General features: G+C 42.6%; 1 protein-coding gene across 1 annotated transcript in view; it reads left to right on the top strand.

Moving 5' to 3' along the window:
- The first annotated feature begins 3,584 nt into the window (after nucleotides 1-3,584).
- Nucleotides 3,585-13,613, top strand: part of ift74 (intraflagellar transport 74) — a 243,963-nt gene continuing 233,934 nt past the window's right edge. Inside the window, exons 1-3 of the mRNA XM_072258230.1 lie at nucleotides 3,585-4,007; nucleotides 9,472-9,607; nucleotides 12,739-12,787. Coding sequence (XP_072114331.1) covers nucleotides 3,894-4,007; nucleotides 9,472-9,607; nucleotides 12,739-12,787 — 299 coding nt within the window. The 5' untranslated portion in view covers nucleotides 3,585-3,893. The remainder of the gene's footprint in view (nucleotides 4,008-9,471; nucleotides 9,608-12,738; nucleotides 12,788-13,613) is intronic.

Below are 13,613 nucleotides of genomic sequence, written 5' to 3'. Positions count from 1 at the left end.
TCTAACTTCCGGGAATTTTTCTGCCTCCTCCTCTCTTTTTCCATTTCCCACTCTGGCTCCCCTTAGCTCTTCTGTTCACCTTCTCTCCCATCTGATTCCTTCTATTTCAGCCTCTTACCTCCTAGATTCTCACTTCACCACCCACCCTCACCTACCTGGCTTCACCTATCACCTGCTAGCTTGTACTCCTTCCCTCCCCCATTACCTTCTTATTCTGGCTTCTTCCTTCATCCTTTCCAGCTACAATGAAGTGTTTCAGGCTGAAATATTGACTTTTTGAAATATTCCTTTCAATAGATGCTGCCTGTCCTGCTGAGTTCCTCCAACATATTTTTATGTGTTACTCTGGATTTCAAATATCTGCAGAATCGCTTGTGTTTAGGAATAAAGCTGTAGACTATATTCCAAATGGGGAGAAAATTCAAAAATCTGAGCTTCAAAGGGACTTGTGAGTCCTTGTGCAGGATTCCCTAAAGTTTAAGCTGGAGGTTTAGCCAATGGTAGAGAAGGCAAGTTAGCGTTCATTTCAAAGGAGTGGAATATAAACAGGAAGATATAATACTGAGGCTTTAAGGCATTAGTCAGTCTACACTTGGGAGTTTTGCGAGCAATATGGGCCCTTTATCTAGCGCAGCGGTCCCCAACCACCGGGCCGCAAGGAAACGATATAATTTGGCGATATGAGCCAGCTGCACCTTTCCTCATTCCGTCGCGCACTGTTGAACTTGAACGCACCCGAGGTCATTACGCACGCGTCATCCGTGTCAGTGCGGGAAGATCAACTCCTCGAGCTTGCAACTGACAGTGGGCTGAAAAGTATGTTTGACATAACATCTCTGCCAGCATTCTGGATCAAAGTCAAGGCTAAATATCCTGAGATAGCCACGAAAGCACTGAAAACGTTGCTTCCATTTCCAACATATCTCTGCAATGAATGCAGTGAAAACTAAATTGCAGAATAGACTGGACATAAGGAACCCCTTTGAGTATCGCTGTCTCCCTTCACCCCTCGATGGGACCGTCTTGTTGCAGGAAAACAAGCCCAAGGCTCCCACTGATTCAGCGATATTGGTGTGTTGCAATGATTTTATATGTTCATACGAGGAAAATATGTGCTGTGTGTTTAATATCCAAACGTTACTTAAAATGTTATGATGCTATTGACTTATAAGTGACTTATAATTGACACTATATTCATGCGCTGTGTTACATAAAACCTAAAATAACACTAACATATAGTAAAAGCAGGAATGATATGATAAATACATAGCTTATATAAAGTAGAAATAATGTACGTACAGTGTAGTTTCACTGAACAGAATTGCCAAAAACGATTTGTAGAAAAAAATCCGCACGTCCACCCATGTGCACACAGGTGCCCATGCAAGGCTTCATGGTCATGGTAGTCTTTCTCAGGGTAAACACAATGTATTTGACTGCTACTCTTCTCCATTGGCAACCCTCCCCTCCCTCTCCCGCGCCCGCCGCCCCCCCCCCCGGGTCGGCCGGTCCGCAAGAATATTGTCAATATTAAACAGGTCCGCAGTGCAAAAAAGGTCGGGGACCCCTGATCTAGCAAAGGATGTGCTGGCATTGGAGAGGGTCCAGAGGATCCTTTGGAGGTTCAAGAGACTGATACCAGGAGTGAAAGAAGCACATGATGTCTTTGGGCCTGTAGTCACTTGAAGTTAGAAAAATGGTGGGGGGGGGGAGTTCTCATTGAAATCTATTGCATATTAAAAGACCTGGATAGAGTGGATGTGAAGAATATATTTCCTATAGTGGGGAGATCTAGGACAGAGATGAGGAGGAATTTCATTAGCCAGAGGGTGATTAATTGTGGAATTCATTGCCACAGACAGCCGTGGTGGCCAGGTCAGTGGGTGTATTTAAATCAGAGGTTGACAGGAACACGCAGAAAATGCTGGAGGAACTTAGCAGGCCAGGCAGCATCTATAGAAAAGAGTAAACAGTCAATGTTTCAGTTGGAGACCCTTCATCAGGGCTGAAAAAAAAAGATGAGAAGTCAGAGCAAGAAGGTGGTGAGAGGGGAGGAAGAAGTACAAAGTGGTAGGTGATAGGTAAAACCAGGAGAGTGGGAAGGGATGAAGTAAAGAGCTGGGAAGTTAATTGGTAAAAGAGATAAAGGCAGACATCCCACCTCTCCCGGAAGTTCCAGGAGTCTCCAGCATATTGATAGTGGCTCCCTGACGCCCGGAAATTATATACAATATCCCGGAAATCGACTTTTTTGAGAAAGAGAGGGAGAGGGAGAGCGAGCATCCTGATTGGTCTCTCTTCATGCTATGTATGGTCCCCAACCACCGGGCCACGAGGAAGCAATATGATATGGCAATATGAAACGATATGAGTCAGCTGCATCTTTCCTCATTCCCTGTCACGCACTGTTGAACTTGAACGCACGTGAGGTCATGACCCATGCGTCATCCATGTCAGTGCAGGAAAAAGATCAACTCTTTGAGCTTACAAATGATGGCAGGCTGAAAAGTATGTTTGACATAACATCTCTGCCGGCATTCTGGATCAAAGGCAAGGCTGAATATCCTGAGATAGCCACGGAAGCACTGAAAACGTTGCTTCCATTTCCAACATATCTCTGTGAAACGGAGTTTTCTGCAATGAATGCAACGAAAACTATATTGCGGAATAGACGGGATATAAGGAACCCCCTTCGGGTATCACTGTCTCCCATCACCCCTCGATAGCACCGTCTTGTTGCAGGAAAACAAGCCCAGGGCTCCCACTGATTCAGCGATATTGGTGTGTTGCAATGATTTTATAAGTTCATACGAGGAAAATATGCGCTGTGTGTTTAATATTAAATTCGTTAGATAAACCCTTTTAGAAACGAAATTGAGTGTATTAGCCACTTATAAGTGACTTATAGTTGACTTATCACCTATATTCCAGTCGTGATTAACCCCCCCCCCCGCAAGAATATTGTCAATATTAAACCGGTCTGTGGTGCAAAAAATGTTGGGGACCCCTGCTAAGTAGACCTATCAGTTTTCTCTGTGGGCAGGCTTTACAGTCGACCTCAAAAATAATGACAGTGTTGCTCGCTGTACTGTTTGCAACAGTGACTTTTCTATTGCCCATGGTGGGTTAAAATGTAAAAGACATGTTGAGGTGAGTTTAACAGGTGTCATTCGTTTATTAGCATAGCTAACGTTATTTAAACTAGCTGTCTGGCTGCGAAGGAGCTACTCGATTGATGTCCTACGTGATGAAGCCAAACTCCTCGTAGACTTGCTTAAAGTTGTAATAGAATAAACATGATAGTATAAGTACATATTTTAATGTTACATTTTCTGCATATACCCAACTTGGTTTACAGATTAGACAAAATCACTAAACAAAATATTACGTACACCCTTGGAGGTCGACCGGGGGAGGGAGGATATGGGGTTGCGGGGGGCGGGGTGCTACCTCCCTGAAATGAGTTTTTCATGGTGGAATGTCTGTAAAGGGAGAAGAGGGAAACTAATAAGAGAGAATAAAATTGACAGGATATTATTTTCAAGGGCGTCAAAATTTCCGGAGAGAAGGCAGAAGAATCTGACTGAGAGGGTTAATAAATCACCTTGATGGAACGGCGGAACAGATTCGACGGGCCGAATGGCGCAATTCTGCTCCTATGCCTTTTGCACATGGCAGGGAGGACAGTTAGTGGTCAGCCCATATTGTTACGATCATGTGGATAAAAGAGAATTTAATCCTACCACGTTTTTTTTGGAATACGCCACTAGAATGGAGAACCCGACAAAAAACTACATCTTTTACGAACCGGAAGTGTCGCACAGCCGCGCCAGCATCAGCGCGCTACAGTCGCGAGACTTGTAGCACGTTGCTAGGAGACGGCAGTGTGGTCAATGGCGAACGCTCAGCAGCCTTTTGGTGATGGACGCCCATTTACGAAAGGTGTGCCGGGCAGGCCGGCCACCGGCACCCGACCTCCCCCCACTGCACCGAGGCTCAGCACGGGAGTAAGTGGCTGGGGTTTCTTTGGGGGACCCATCAGAGATCGCTCACTGTCATCTTCTCCTTCACCATTTTCTACTCTGCACTCGCCTTCATGCATTCTCTCTGCGGCTGCACACTCCACTCTGAACCCAGAGCCTTATTATACTCCAAATGCTGCTACACGCAACCGTCTTTGCCTTTTTATCTTGCCGTTACCGATTCTCACTCACCTCCTACCATCCTTTAACTATGCCTAGTCTCGCTACCACGATCCTCGCTCTCTATTCTTGTCCATCCCTTCACCCAGATTCTCCCTTCCACGTACTTCGCGTGGCTCTGTCTTCGGGCAACACCCCCACCCCCCCATATACCCGCTTGCCTCCACCGTATCTTTTCAGTGCCTGGCATTTTTCCGCTTGATAGCGTTTCTGCTTTTTCATCCCCTCACAGCATCAATCCTTCATCTGAATCTCGTATTGTAAATATGTATGTTCTCAAGTAAATAATCATGTTCTCAAGTATTACTGGCGATCTCCCTCTCTACCTTAGGGCTTTAGGTTCAGACCAAGGGAATAATTGTCATACACAGTTTAGTTAAGATTACATACTGTTTATTAGCAAGCTTGCATTTACAGAGCCCCCACTCCTAGAGCCTGGAAAATCTGTAATCAAGTGAGCCCTGAGCACTGTCTGGGGCAGCTTGTTATAGATTCGTTATCACACAGTTCTCTGATCATTGCCTGGCATCCTTGATTAGTGGTTACACAAAGCAGCTTTCTCATGCAACAAGCATGCCTTTGTTCCTTAGTTACCTTGCAACATTATTTCCACAACATGACCAGTCAAGCTGCAAATGTCAGTCAGGTTTTAACGATTTTAATTCTGCATATAATTCCTCGTTATCAAAGGCAATTTAAAAGCAAGGATGTAATTCTGAGTCTTTATAAGGCATTGGCCAGACTGCACTTGGAGTATTGTGAGTAGTTGTACTTTATCTAAGAAAAAGATATGCTGGCATTGGAGAGCGTCCAGATGAGGTTCACAGAAATGAAAGTGTTAACATGTGAGGAACGTTTGATGGCTCTGGGTATGAAGATGAGAAGAATGAGGGAGAGGGGATCTCATTGAAACTTATTGAATATTAAAAGGCCTACATAGAGCAGGTATGGATAGGATGTTTATATAGTGGAGGAGCCTACGATCGGAGTGTGCAGGCTCAGTATAGAGGAACATTTATCCAGAACAGAGATGAGGAAAAATTTTTTTTGCCAGAGTTTGGTGAATCTGTGGAATTCATTGCCAAGTGAATGTTACAGAGGCCAGTCACTGGATACATGCAAAGCGGAGGTTGATAGTTTCTTGATTAGTAAGGATGTCAAAGGTTATTAGAAGACAGGGGAATGTGGTTCAGAAGGATAATAAAGAGGGCACCACCGTATTGTAGCCATAGGTGCGACACTATTACAGCTCAAGGAATTCAGAGTTCAATTCCGGCGCCGTTCTGTAAGTACTCTCTGTGTGGCCTCCCCATGGAATGTGTGGGTTTCCCTGGGTGCTCCAGTTTCCTCCCTCAGTTCAAAGATTAAGGGGTCATTGTAGAATTGCCCCATGATTAGGTTAGGGGTTTTTGAGTTTGCCGGTGGTTACTGGGTTGGTGTGGCTCGAAGGGCCTACTCTGTGCCGTATTGGTAAAATAAATAAACCAGCTATGATGGAATGACGGAGATGATTTGATGGGCTGAATGGCCTGTTTCTGCTCCTATATCTTATGGTCCTATGGTCTAAATCTAACATACATTTGTTTTCCTTTCTCACTTTGATTTATAAATTTGACCTTGTCTGGTAATTTTATATAACATTTCTTTTCTTTGAGTATAGTATATACAGTGAATTCCAGTTAATTGGGACACAATGGGAGCTGTACATTTTGGGCCTATTAAGCAACTGTCCCAATGAGGTACAGTTTCATAGAAATAGTTAAAAGGTATAAAAAAGACAACTACCATTTAACTGAGTAACAATTTATGTTTTTAAATGAAATACAGAATAAACTACAGAAGTATAAAACTGTGTATAAGTTCCTAATTGTTATCAATGGAGGAATTCATGTGCTGTATTCTTAATATTGACTGTAAATGAATAAAATTAGCGCACATACTTAGAGGACTGCCTTCATTCATGCTTTAGACAATTGCATCCTTCAAATCTACTATTTTCATTGTAACTTCAAGATGATTGTGGGTACCTTCAAATTCTTCATAATTCCTAACTTGTTGAATCAGAATCAGGTTTATTATCACTGGCATATGTATATGTTAAATTAGGTAGTGCAAAAAGAGAAAAAAAGTAGTGAGGTAGTGTTCATTCGTTCAATGTCCATCCAGAAATTTGATGGCAGAGGGGAAGAAGCTATTCCTGAATCATTGAGTATGTGTCTTCAGGCTCCTGTACCACCTTCTTGATGGTAGCAATGTCCAGGGTGATGGGGATCCTTTACGATGGATGCAGGCATCACTATTTGAGGCATCACTCCTTGAAGATGTCCTAGGTGGTGAGGACACTAGTGTTCATGATGGAGCTGACTGAGTTAACAACTTTCTGCAGCTTATTTAGATCCTGTGCAGTGTCCTCCCCACACCAGATGGTGATACAGCCAATTAGAATGCTCTCCACTGTACATCTGTAGAAATTTGCATGTCTTTGGTGACATGCTAAATCTCCTCAAACTCGTCATGAAATACAGCTGCTGTCTTTGTAACTGCATCAATATGCAGGGCCTTAGAGACATTGACACCCAGGAACTTGAAATTGCTCACTCTTTCCCTTACTGATCTCTCGATGAGGACTGGTGCCCTTGTCTTACCCTCTACAATCAGTTCTTTGATCTTACTGATGTTGAGTGCAAGGTTGCAGCTGTGACACCACTCAACCAGCTGATCCACCTCACTCGTACACATTGTCACCATTCTGCCAGCACCAGTTATGTCATTAGCAAATTTATACATGGCATTTCAACTGTTCCTGGCCATACAGTCATGGGTGTAGAGAGAGTAGAGAAGTGGAGTAAGTACACTTCCTTGAGGTGTGCCAGTGTTGATTATCAGTGAGCTGAAGATGCTATTTCCGATCTGTACAGACTGTGGTCTTCCAGTGCGGAAGTCAAGGTTCCAGTTGCAGAGGGAGGTACAGAGGCCAAGGTTTTTGAGTTTTTTGAACAGAACTGTAGGAATGATTAAAAGCTGAGCTGTAGTCAGTAATCAACATCCTGACATGGCTATTTTTGTATTATCCAGGTGATCTAAGGCCGTGTGAAGAGCCAATGTGATTGCATCTGCTGTAGACCTATTTTGGCAATAGGCAAATTGCAGTGGGTCCAGGTTTTTGCTTGGGCATTAGTTGATTCTAGCCATTACCGACCTCTCAAAGTACCTCATCACCATAGATGTGAGTGCTACTGGACTCTTGATGCAGCTCACTTTGCTCTTGGCCACTGGTATGATTGTTACCCTGTTGAAGCAGGTGGGAACTTCTGACTGTAGCAATGAGAGACTGAAAATGCCTTTGAACACACTAGCCAGTTAGTTAGCACAAGTTTTCAGAGTCCTACCAGGTACACTACCAGGGCCTGTTGTTCTTGAAAGATGCTCTGACGTTAGCCCTTGTGACAGACATTGCAGGGTTACTAGATCCTGCAGGGATCCTCATAGTTGTAGTTTTATTCTCCCTCTCAAAGTGAGAATAAAAGATGTTGAGCATATATGGGAGTGAAGCATCACTGACATTCAAGATGTTAGGTTATGCTTTGTAGGAAGTAATGGCCTGCAACTGCTGCCAGAGTTGATATGTATCCAATTCTGCCTCTAATTTTAATTGGAATTCTTTTTATGCTCTTGAGAGTGCCCTCTGTAAATCGTACCTGGGCTTCTTCTACAATGCTGGATCACCAGACTTGAATACCATAGATCTAGCCCTTGGCAGACTACGAACCTCCTGGTTCATTGATGGCTTTTGATTGAGGAATGTAGGATATATTCTCAGAGGCATACATTCATCCACACAGGTCTTAATGAAGTTATTGAAAACTATGGTGTATTCATTTAGACTTGAAGATGAATCCTTGAATGCTGTCCAGTACTGAAGTAATGAAATCATTTTATTTTCACTCCCGGCTGTTTCTAGCATCCCTGAGCCTGAATGCTTGAAACTACAATGCGCAAAACAGTTCTGAATTGGCTTTCTGCTTATTTCTCACCAGCTATCAATTACAAAATCACTGCCTTTTGAACACAAACACATACAGCCAACACTATTTAAAAACTGATCACTCAAAGCACGGAGTTGTATCCAGTGGCCACACAAGTGCTACTGATGCTGGTTTGAAACTGTTCAGTAACTGTTCTCCAATTAAGCGGCATAGCATCCCAAATAAACGAAGGGAATCCTGGCTATTTTCGTGATTTAATTTTTGTTCTTTAAGAGTTGTCCCAAATAAACAGCTGCCCTTATTAAATTATGGCCCACTGGAATCCACTGTATTCAAAACATGAGCAATATTACTCTAGCCTTTAATTGATATACTGAGAAATTTGTTTACTATCATGAATAATGTAAAGCAAGATAGATAGATAGATATACTTTATTGATCCCGAGGGAAATTGGGTTTTGTTACAGCCGCACCAACCAAGAATAGAGCATAAATATAGCAATACAAAAACCACAAACAATCAAACAACAAAATGCAAACTGTGCCAGATGGAAAATAAGTCCAGGACCAGTCCATTGGCTCAGGGTGTCTGATCCCCTCACGAGAGGAGCTGCAAGTTCGATGGCCACAAGCAGGAACGACCTCCCGTGCCGCCCAGTGTTGTATCTCGGTGGAATGTGGCCGAAGTCCAACAGTAAAAAGTTCAACATCCGGTCTACAAACACGTTCCTCGATCGTAATATGACCTGGATTGCACCATCTGTTGTAAAGCAAGAACTCAAATTTATAAGCATGAGGAAGTCTGCAAATGCTGGAAATCTTAACTATCACACACAAAATGCTGGAGGTACTCAGCAGGTCAGGCAGCATCTACGGAAATGAATTAATAGTTGAGGCTGAGATCCTTCTTCAAGACTGAAAAGGAAAGTGGAGCATGCCAGAATAAAAAGATAGGATTGGGGAAGGAGAATAGATAGAAGGGGATGGGTGAAGCCAGGTAGGTTGGAAAGATAAAGAGCTGGAGAAGAAGGAATCTTAAAGGAGAGAAGAGTGAACCATTGGAGCAAGGGAAGGAGGAGTTGATGGGCAGGTGAGAAGAGGTGAGAAGGAAGGATGGAAGGAGAAATAGATATTCATGCCATCAGGTTGGAGGCTACCCAGACGGAATATAAGGTGTTGCTCCTCCACCCTGAGGGTGGTCTCATTTTGGCACGAGGAGGCCATGAACTGACCTAATTCAAACTTGTGCTCATTTTTTTGACGCAGTGGATTTCTGCCTCTAGGTATCTCCTGGTACAGCAAGACTTGGAACACGTGGAGGAATGGTAATGTCTGGTGGTGTGCTCTCTGCCCAGATTAAAGTTGCAGATCGCCCTGTAACTCAGCAAGGGTTGAGTGGAATGAAAACTGGAATTAAAGGTAGGCTATCATTTATCCTTTCTGCATAATTTTGGAAAGTGATTAATAAAATATGTAACTTATATTCTTGAAACATGGATGGTCTTTGAACAAAATAAGGTAGAGATTTTTTTTTACATTGGTTTTGTGACCATTTGACAAGGTCTCTCTTGAGAGGTTGGTCCGGATTAACTCGCATGTGATCCATAGTGAATTGTTAAATTGAAATAGAAAATTGTCTTAGAAGGAGACAGAGTCTTGGAGAAGTGTTTCTTTGATCAGTGGTGTTCTGCAAGGATTGATGCTGGAACTCCCATTGTTTGTGATTAATGACATGATTGAAAACATAGGGAGCCTGATTAGCATATCTCCAGGAGACATGAAAGTTGGCAGAGTTGTGGGTTGTGGATTGTGGATTTGACTGTCATAGCATATAGATCAGTTGGAAATTTGGTTAGAAAAATCACAGGTGAAGGTTAATCTGGAAAGGTGTGTGGTTATGCACTTCAGGAAATCAAAAGTGTGAGGGTTGCTGCTCAGGAGGATTTCATCTGGAGGGTCTGGGGATGGGGTGGGACACTATTACAGTGCCTATGAGAACTCAGGAGATAATACAGTAACTAATTAGAGCAATTTTAATTATCATGATAGATAGAAGCACAGTAAAGGGAGACCAAAGGTTTAAATTGCATTTCAATACAAGAGACTAAACAGGTAATGTGGATGAACTTAGAGTGTGGATTGACTCTGGGGACTCAGATATCATAGCCATAACAGAAACATGGCTGAAGGGCTCAATTGGCATTCAGTGTTCAAGTATACGGTTGCTACAGATGTGACAGAGGTGTAGGTAAGAGAGGAGGGGGAGTTTCCTTCTTGATGGTAAAAAATGTGACAATGGTCCTGAGAGAAGATGATCATTGGGGATCATCCCATGAGTCTATATGGGTAGAACTTAAAGAAAGAAGGGGATAGTCACTCTGATGAGATTGTATTGTGTTGCTCTGCACCCCCCCCCCCCTCCATTTGTCAGCAGGAATTAGAGGAGCAGATATATTGAGAGATTGCAGCACAGTGTAAACATAATAGGATAGTACCAGTGGGAGATTTTAACTTCCCTAATATAGACTGGGCCAACCATAGTGTAAAAGGCCTGGACATGGTGGAATTTATGGAATGTGTCCAAGAGTACTTGCTTTATCAATATATGGGGAGGGGGAACACCTGGAGGGGGTGCAGTACTGAGAAATGAGGTGGGACAAGTGGCAGAAGTGTCTGTCGGTGAGCTGTTTGTGTATAGTGATCACAATTCAATTAGTTTTAAAAATGTTGTGGAGATGGATACTACTGGTTCAAAGTTTAGGGCCTGACCTGGTGCATTCTCAGAACTTGTGAGAAGCTGTGGAAGAAATTATAGAGACCCTTAAAGATATTTCCTTTATCTCTGGTTGTTGGTAAATTTACGGAGGACTAGAGAGTGGCTGGAATAATAACATTGTTTTAAAAAGGGTGTCAAAAACCTGCCAGAAAACTACAGCCAGTGTGTCTGACATCAGTGGTGTGCAAGTTGCTGGAGGGGATTCTGAGGGAGAGGATCTACCAATATTTTGAGAAACAGGGTCTGATTTTAGACAGTCAACCTGGCTTTGCACGTGAGAGAACGTGTCTGCCAAATCTTTTTTTTCAAGGTGGATGTTGATTATGTGGATTTTACCAAGGCTTCTGACAAGGTTCCTAATGGCAAGGTAGTCTGGAAAGTTTGATTGCTTGGGATTTGGGAGGAGATTAGATTAATTATTGGTTCAGTGCTAGGAAGCAGAGGGTGATGGCTGAAAGTTGATTCTTAGACTGAAGGCTTGTGTCTATTGATGTACCACAGCGTTGCTGCTAAGACCTTTGTGGTAGCACCCGAGGAGTGTTATGGAATAAGGGGAACCTAGTTGTGCAAGTGTATAGTTTGCTAAAAGCAGCATATCTAGTAGATAGGATCCCATATTCCAAAGACATATGGTTTAGAGTTAGTGTGCATAAGCTGTAAGCATATCTGGGTGCCAGAAGCACGGTGCACTTGAGCAGTCCTCAGATTGTGTTGGTCATTGATGCAAGTGACACATTTCAATAGGTTCAATAGGTTTAATTTAATGTCACAGAAACTTATACAATATACATCCTGAAATTCTTTTTCTTCTTAAACATCCATGAAAACAGAGCGCCCCAAGAATGAATGACAGTTAAATGTTACAACCCCAAAGCCCCCCCAGCTCCCCCCTCACACGCATAAGCAGCAGCAATGCGATGACCTTCTCCACCAGCAAAAAAACGTCTGCACCCTCCACCGAGCACTCGAGCATGCAGAAAAGCATCAATAAAGACACAGTCTTGCAGTACCCTGAAGACTACTCGTTTATCTGGTAATTCGACATACCTCTGTGTGTGTGTGTGTGTGTGTCTGTCTGCGTGTCTGTCTCGCTCTCTCGCTCATTACTGTATTTTGATATACATGTAATAAAAATCTAATCTTTAATTTTTAAGATTTCTTAGAGTGCTGAAGAAGGCTTTTGGCACCCTGGCCTTCATCGGCCAAAGCACTGAATACAGGAATTGGGAAGTGATGTTGCTGGTGAGGAAGCGTCTGGAGTATTGTGTACTGTTTTGGTCAGCCTGCTGCAGGAAAGATATTAAGCTAGGGAAAGTGTATAAAGATTTACCGTGATGCTGTCTGCAGTTGGGGGTGTGAATTGCAAGGAAAGGTTGCATAGACTAGGACTTTATTCCCTGGAACATAAGACGTTGAAGGGTGACCTAATAGAAGTACAGACAGAATGAAAGCAGTCTTTTATTCCCCCATGCTGTCACACATTTAGATCAAGCAGCATGTTCTCTTATTCTCTTATGTTCTCTTAATGCATTTGAATTGGTTGTTTTTAAATAAGTTTGATAGAGCTCTGGATCAGCATTAACCAGATCTATTGAACTTTCTTCCTCACTTTACCTTAATGGAACTTTAACCTGCTGCCCTTGGATTCAAAGTCCTGTTCTGACTTGTAATTTAGAATATATGTTAAAGTTTTAAAAAATCAGATTTTTGCTGTTTTTCTTTTAACTTGCTATGCTAAGATTAGGAAATTACCTGTGAGTTACATGCATTACAGGACCACATCGTCAGATTCTGGACAAGTCTTACTTTCTTGGACTGCTTAGGTGAGTATGTAAATATTTTTAATTAATGTAAGGTCAATCCACATGAGTTCTGCTGACTGGCTGACCCCACTGTTGTCAACACTCCTGTTTGGTTTCAGCTGCAGTTTCAAATCACAAATTTGAAGGCCTTTTCTCTTCTTCCAAATATTTCCAATACTGTTCCATGTGCTTCAGTTTAAAATCATGTCATTTGTCACCATTGCAAGTCTCTTCCATTCTTGCTGGCCTTCTTCACTCCTTGTTTTGTAGTGCATTGAATTTAGCTGTTCATGCTTGTTTTTGAAGTCCCACATATCTATAACAATCATCATGGAAAATCTATTGGTCCAATGCCAACTTCTAATCACCATCTACATGTAGATTTTCCCAACTCTTAAGTTACCTGAAGCAATCTAGCAGGAGGGCAATAGGTTGATTTATTATAGAGCCTTTTGGCTGAGGGCAAGAATATAGCACTCTTTGGAGCAGTGCAGTTGTCTTAGTCTATTAGAACGATAGAACCATAGAAAAACTACAGCATAGAAACAGGCCTTTTGGCCCTTCTTGGCTGTGCTGAACCATTTTCTGCCTAGTCCCACTGACCAGCACACGGACCATATCCCTCCATACACCTCCCATCCATGTTGGTGAAAGTGCTCCTCTACTCAGCCAAGGTGGAATGCAAAGGATGAGAAACATTGTCCAGAATTGCCAGGATTTTCTGTAGGGTCCTTTGTTCTACCATAGCCTCCAGCGTGTCCAGTTCATAAAACCTTCCACTAATTTACTTATGACTGACATCAGGTTCAGTGGCCTATAATTTCCTGGCTTATTCTTAATGGCTTTT

The sequence above is a fragment of the Mobula birostris genome, chromosome 5 (assembly GCF_030028105.1).
Source record: "Mobula birostris isolate sMobBir1 chromosome 5, sMobBir1.hap1, whole genome shotgun sequence".
Classification (NCBI taxonomy): Eukaryota; Metazoa; Chordata; class Chondrichthyes; order Myliobatiformes; family Myliobatidae; genus Mobula; species Mobula birostris.
This window is presented reverse-complemented; position numbering and strand designations above follow the sequence as displayed.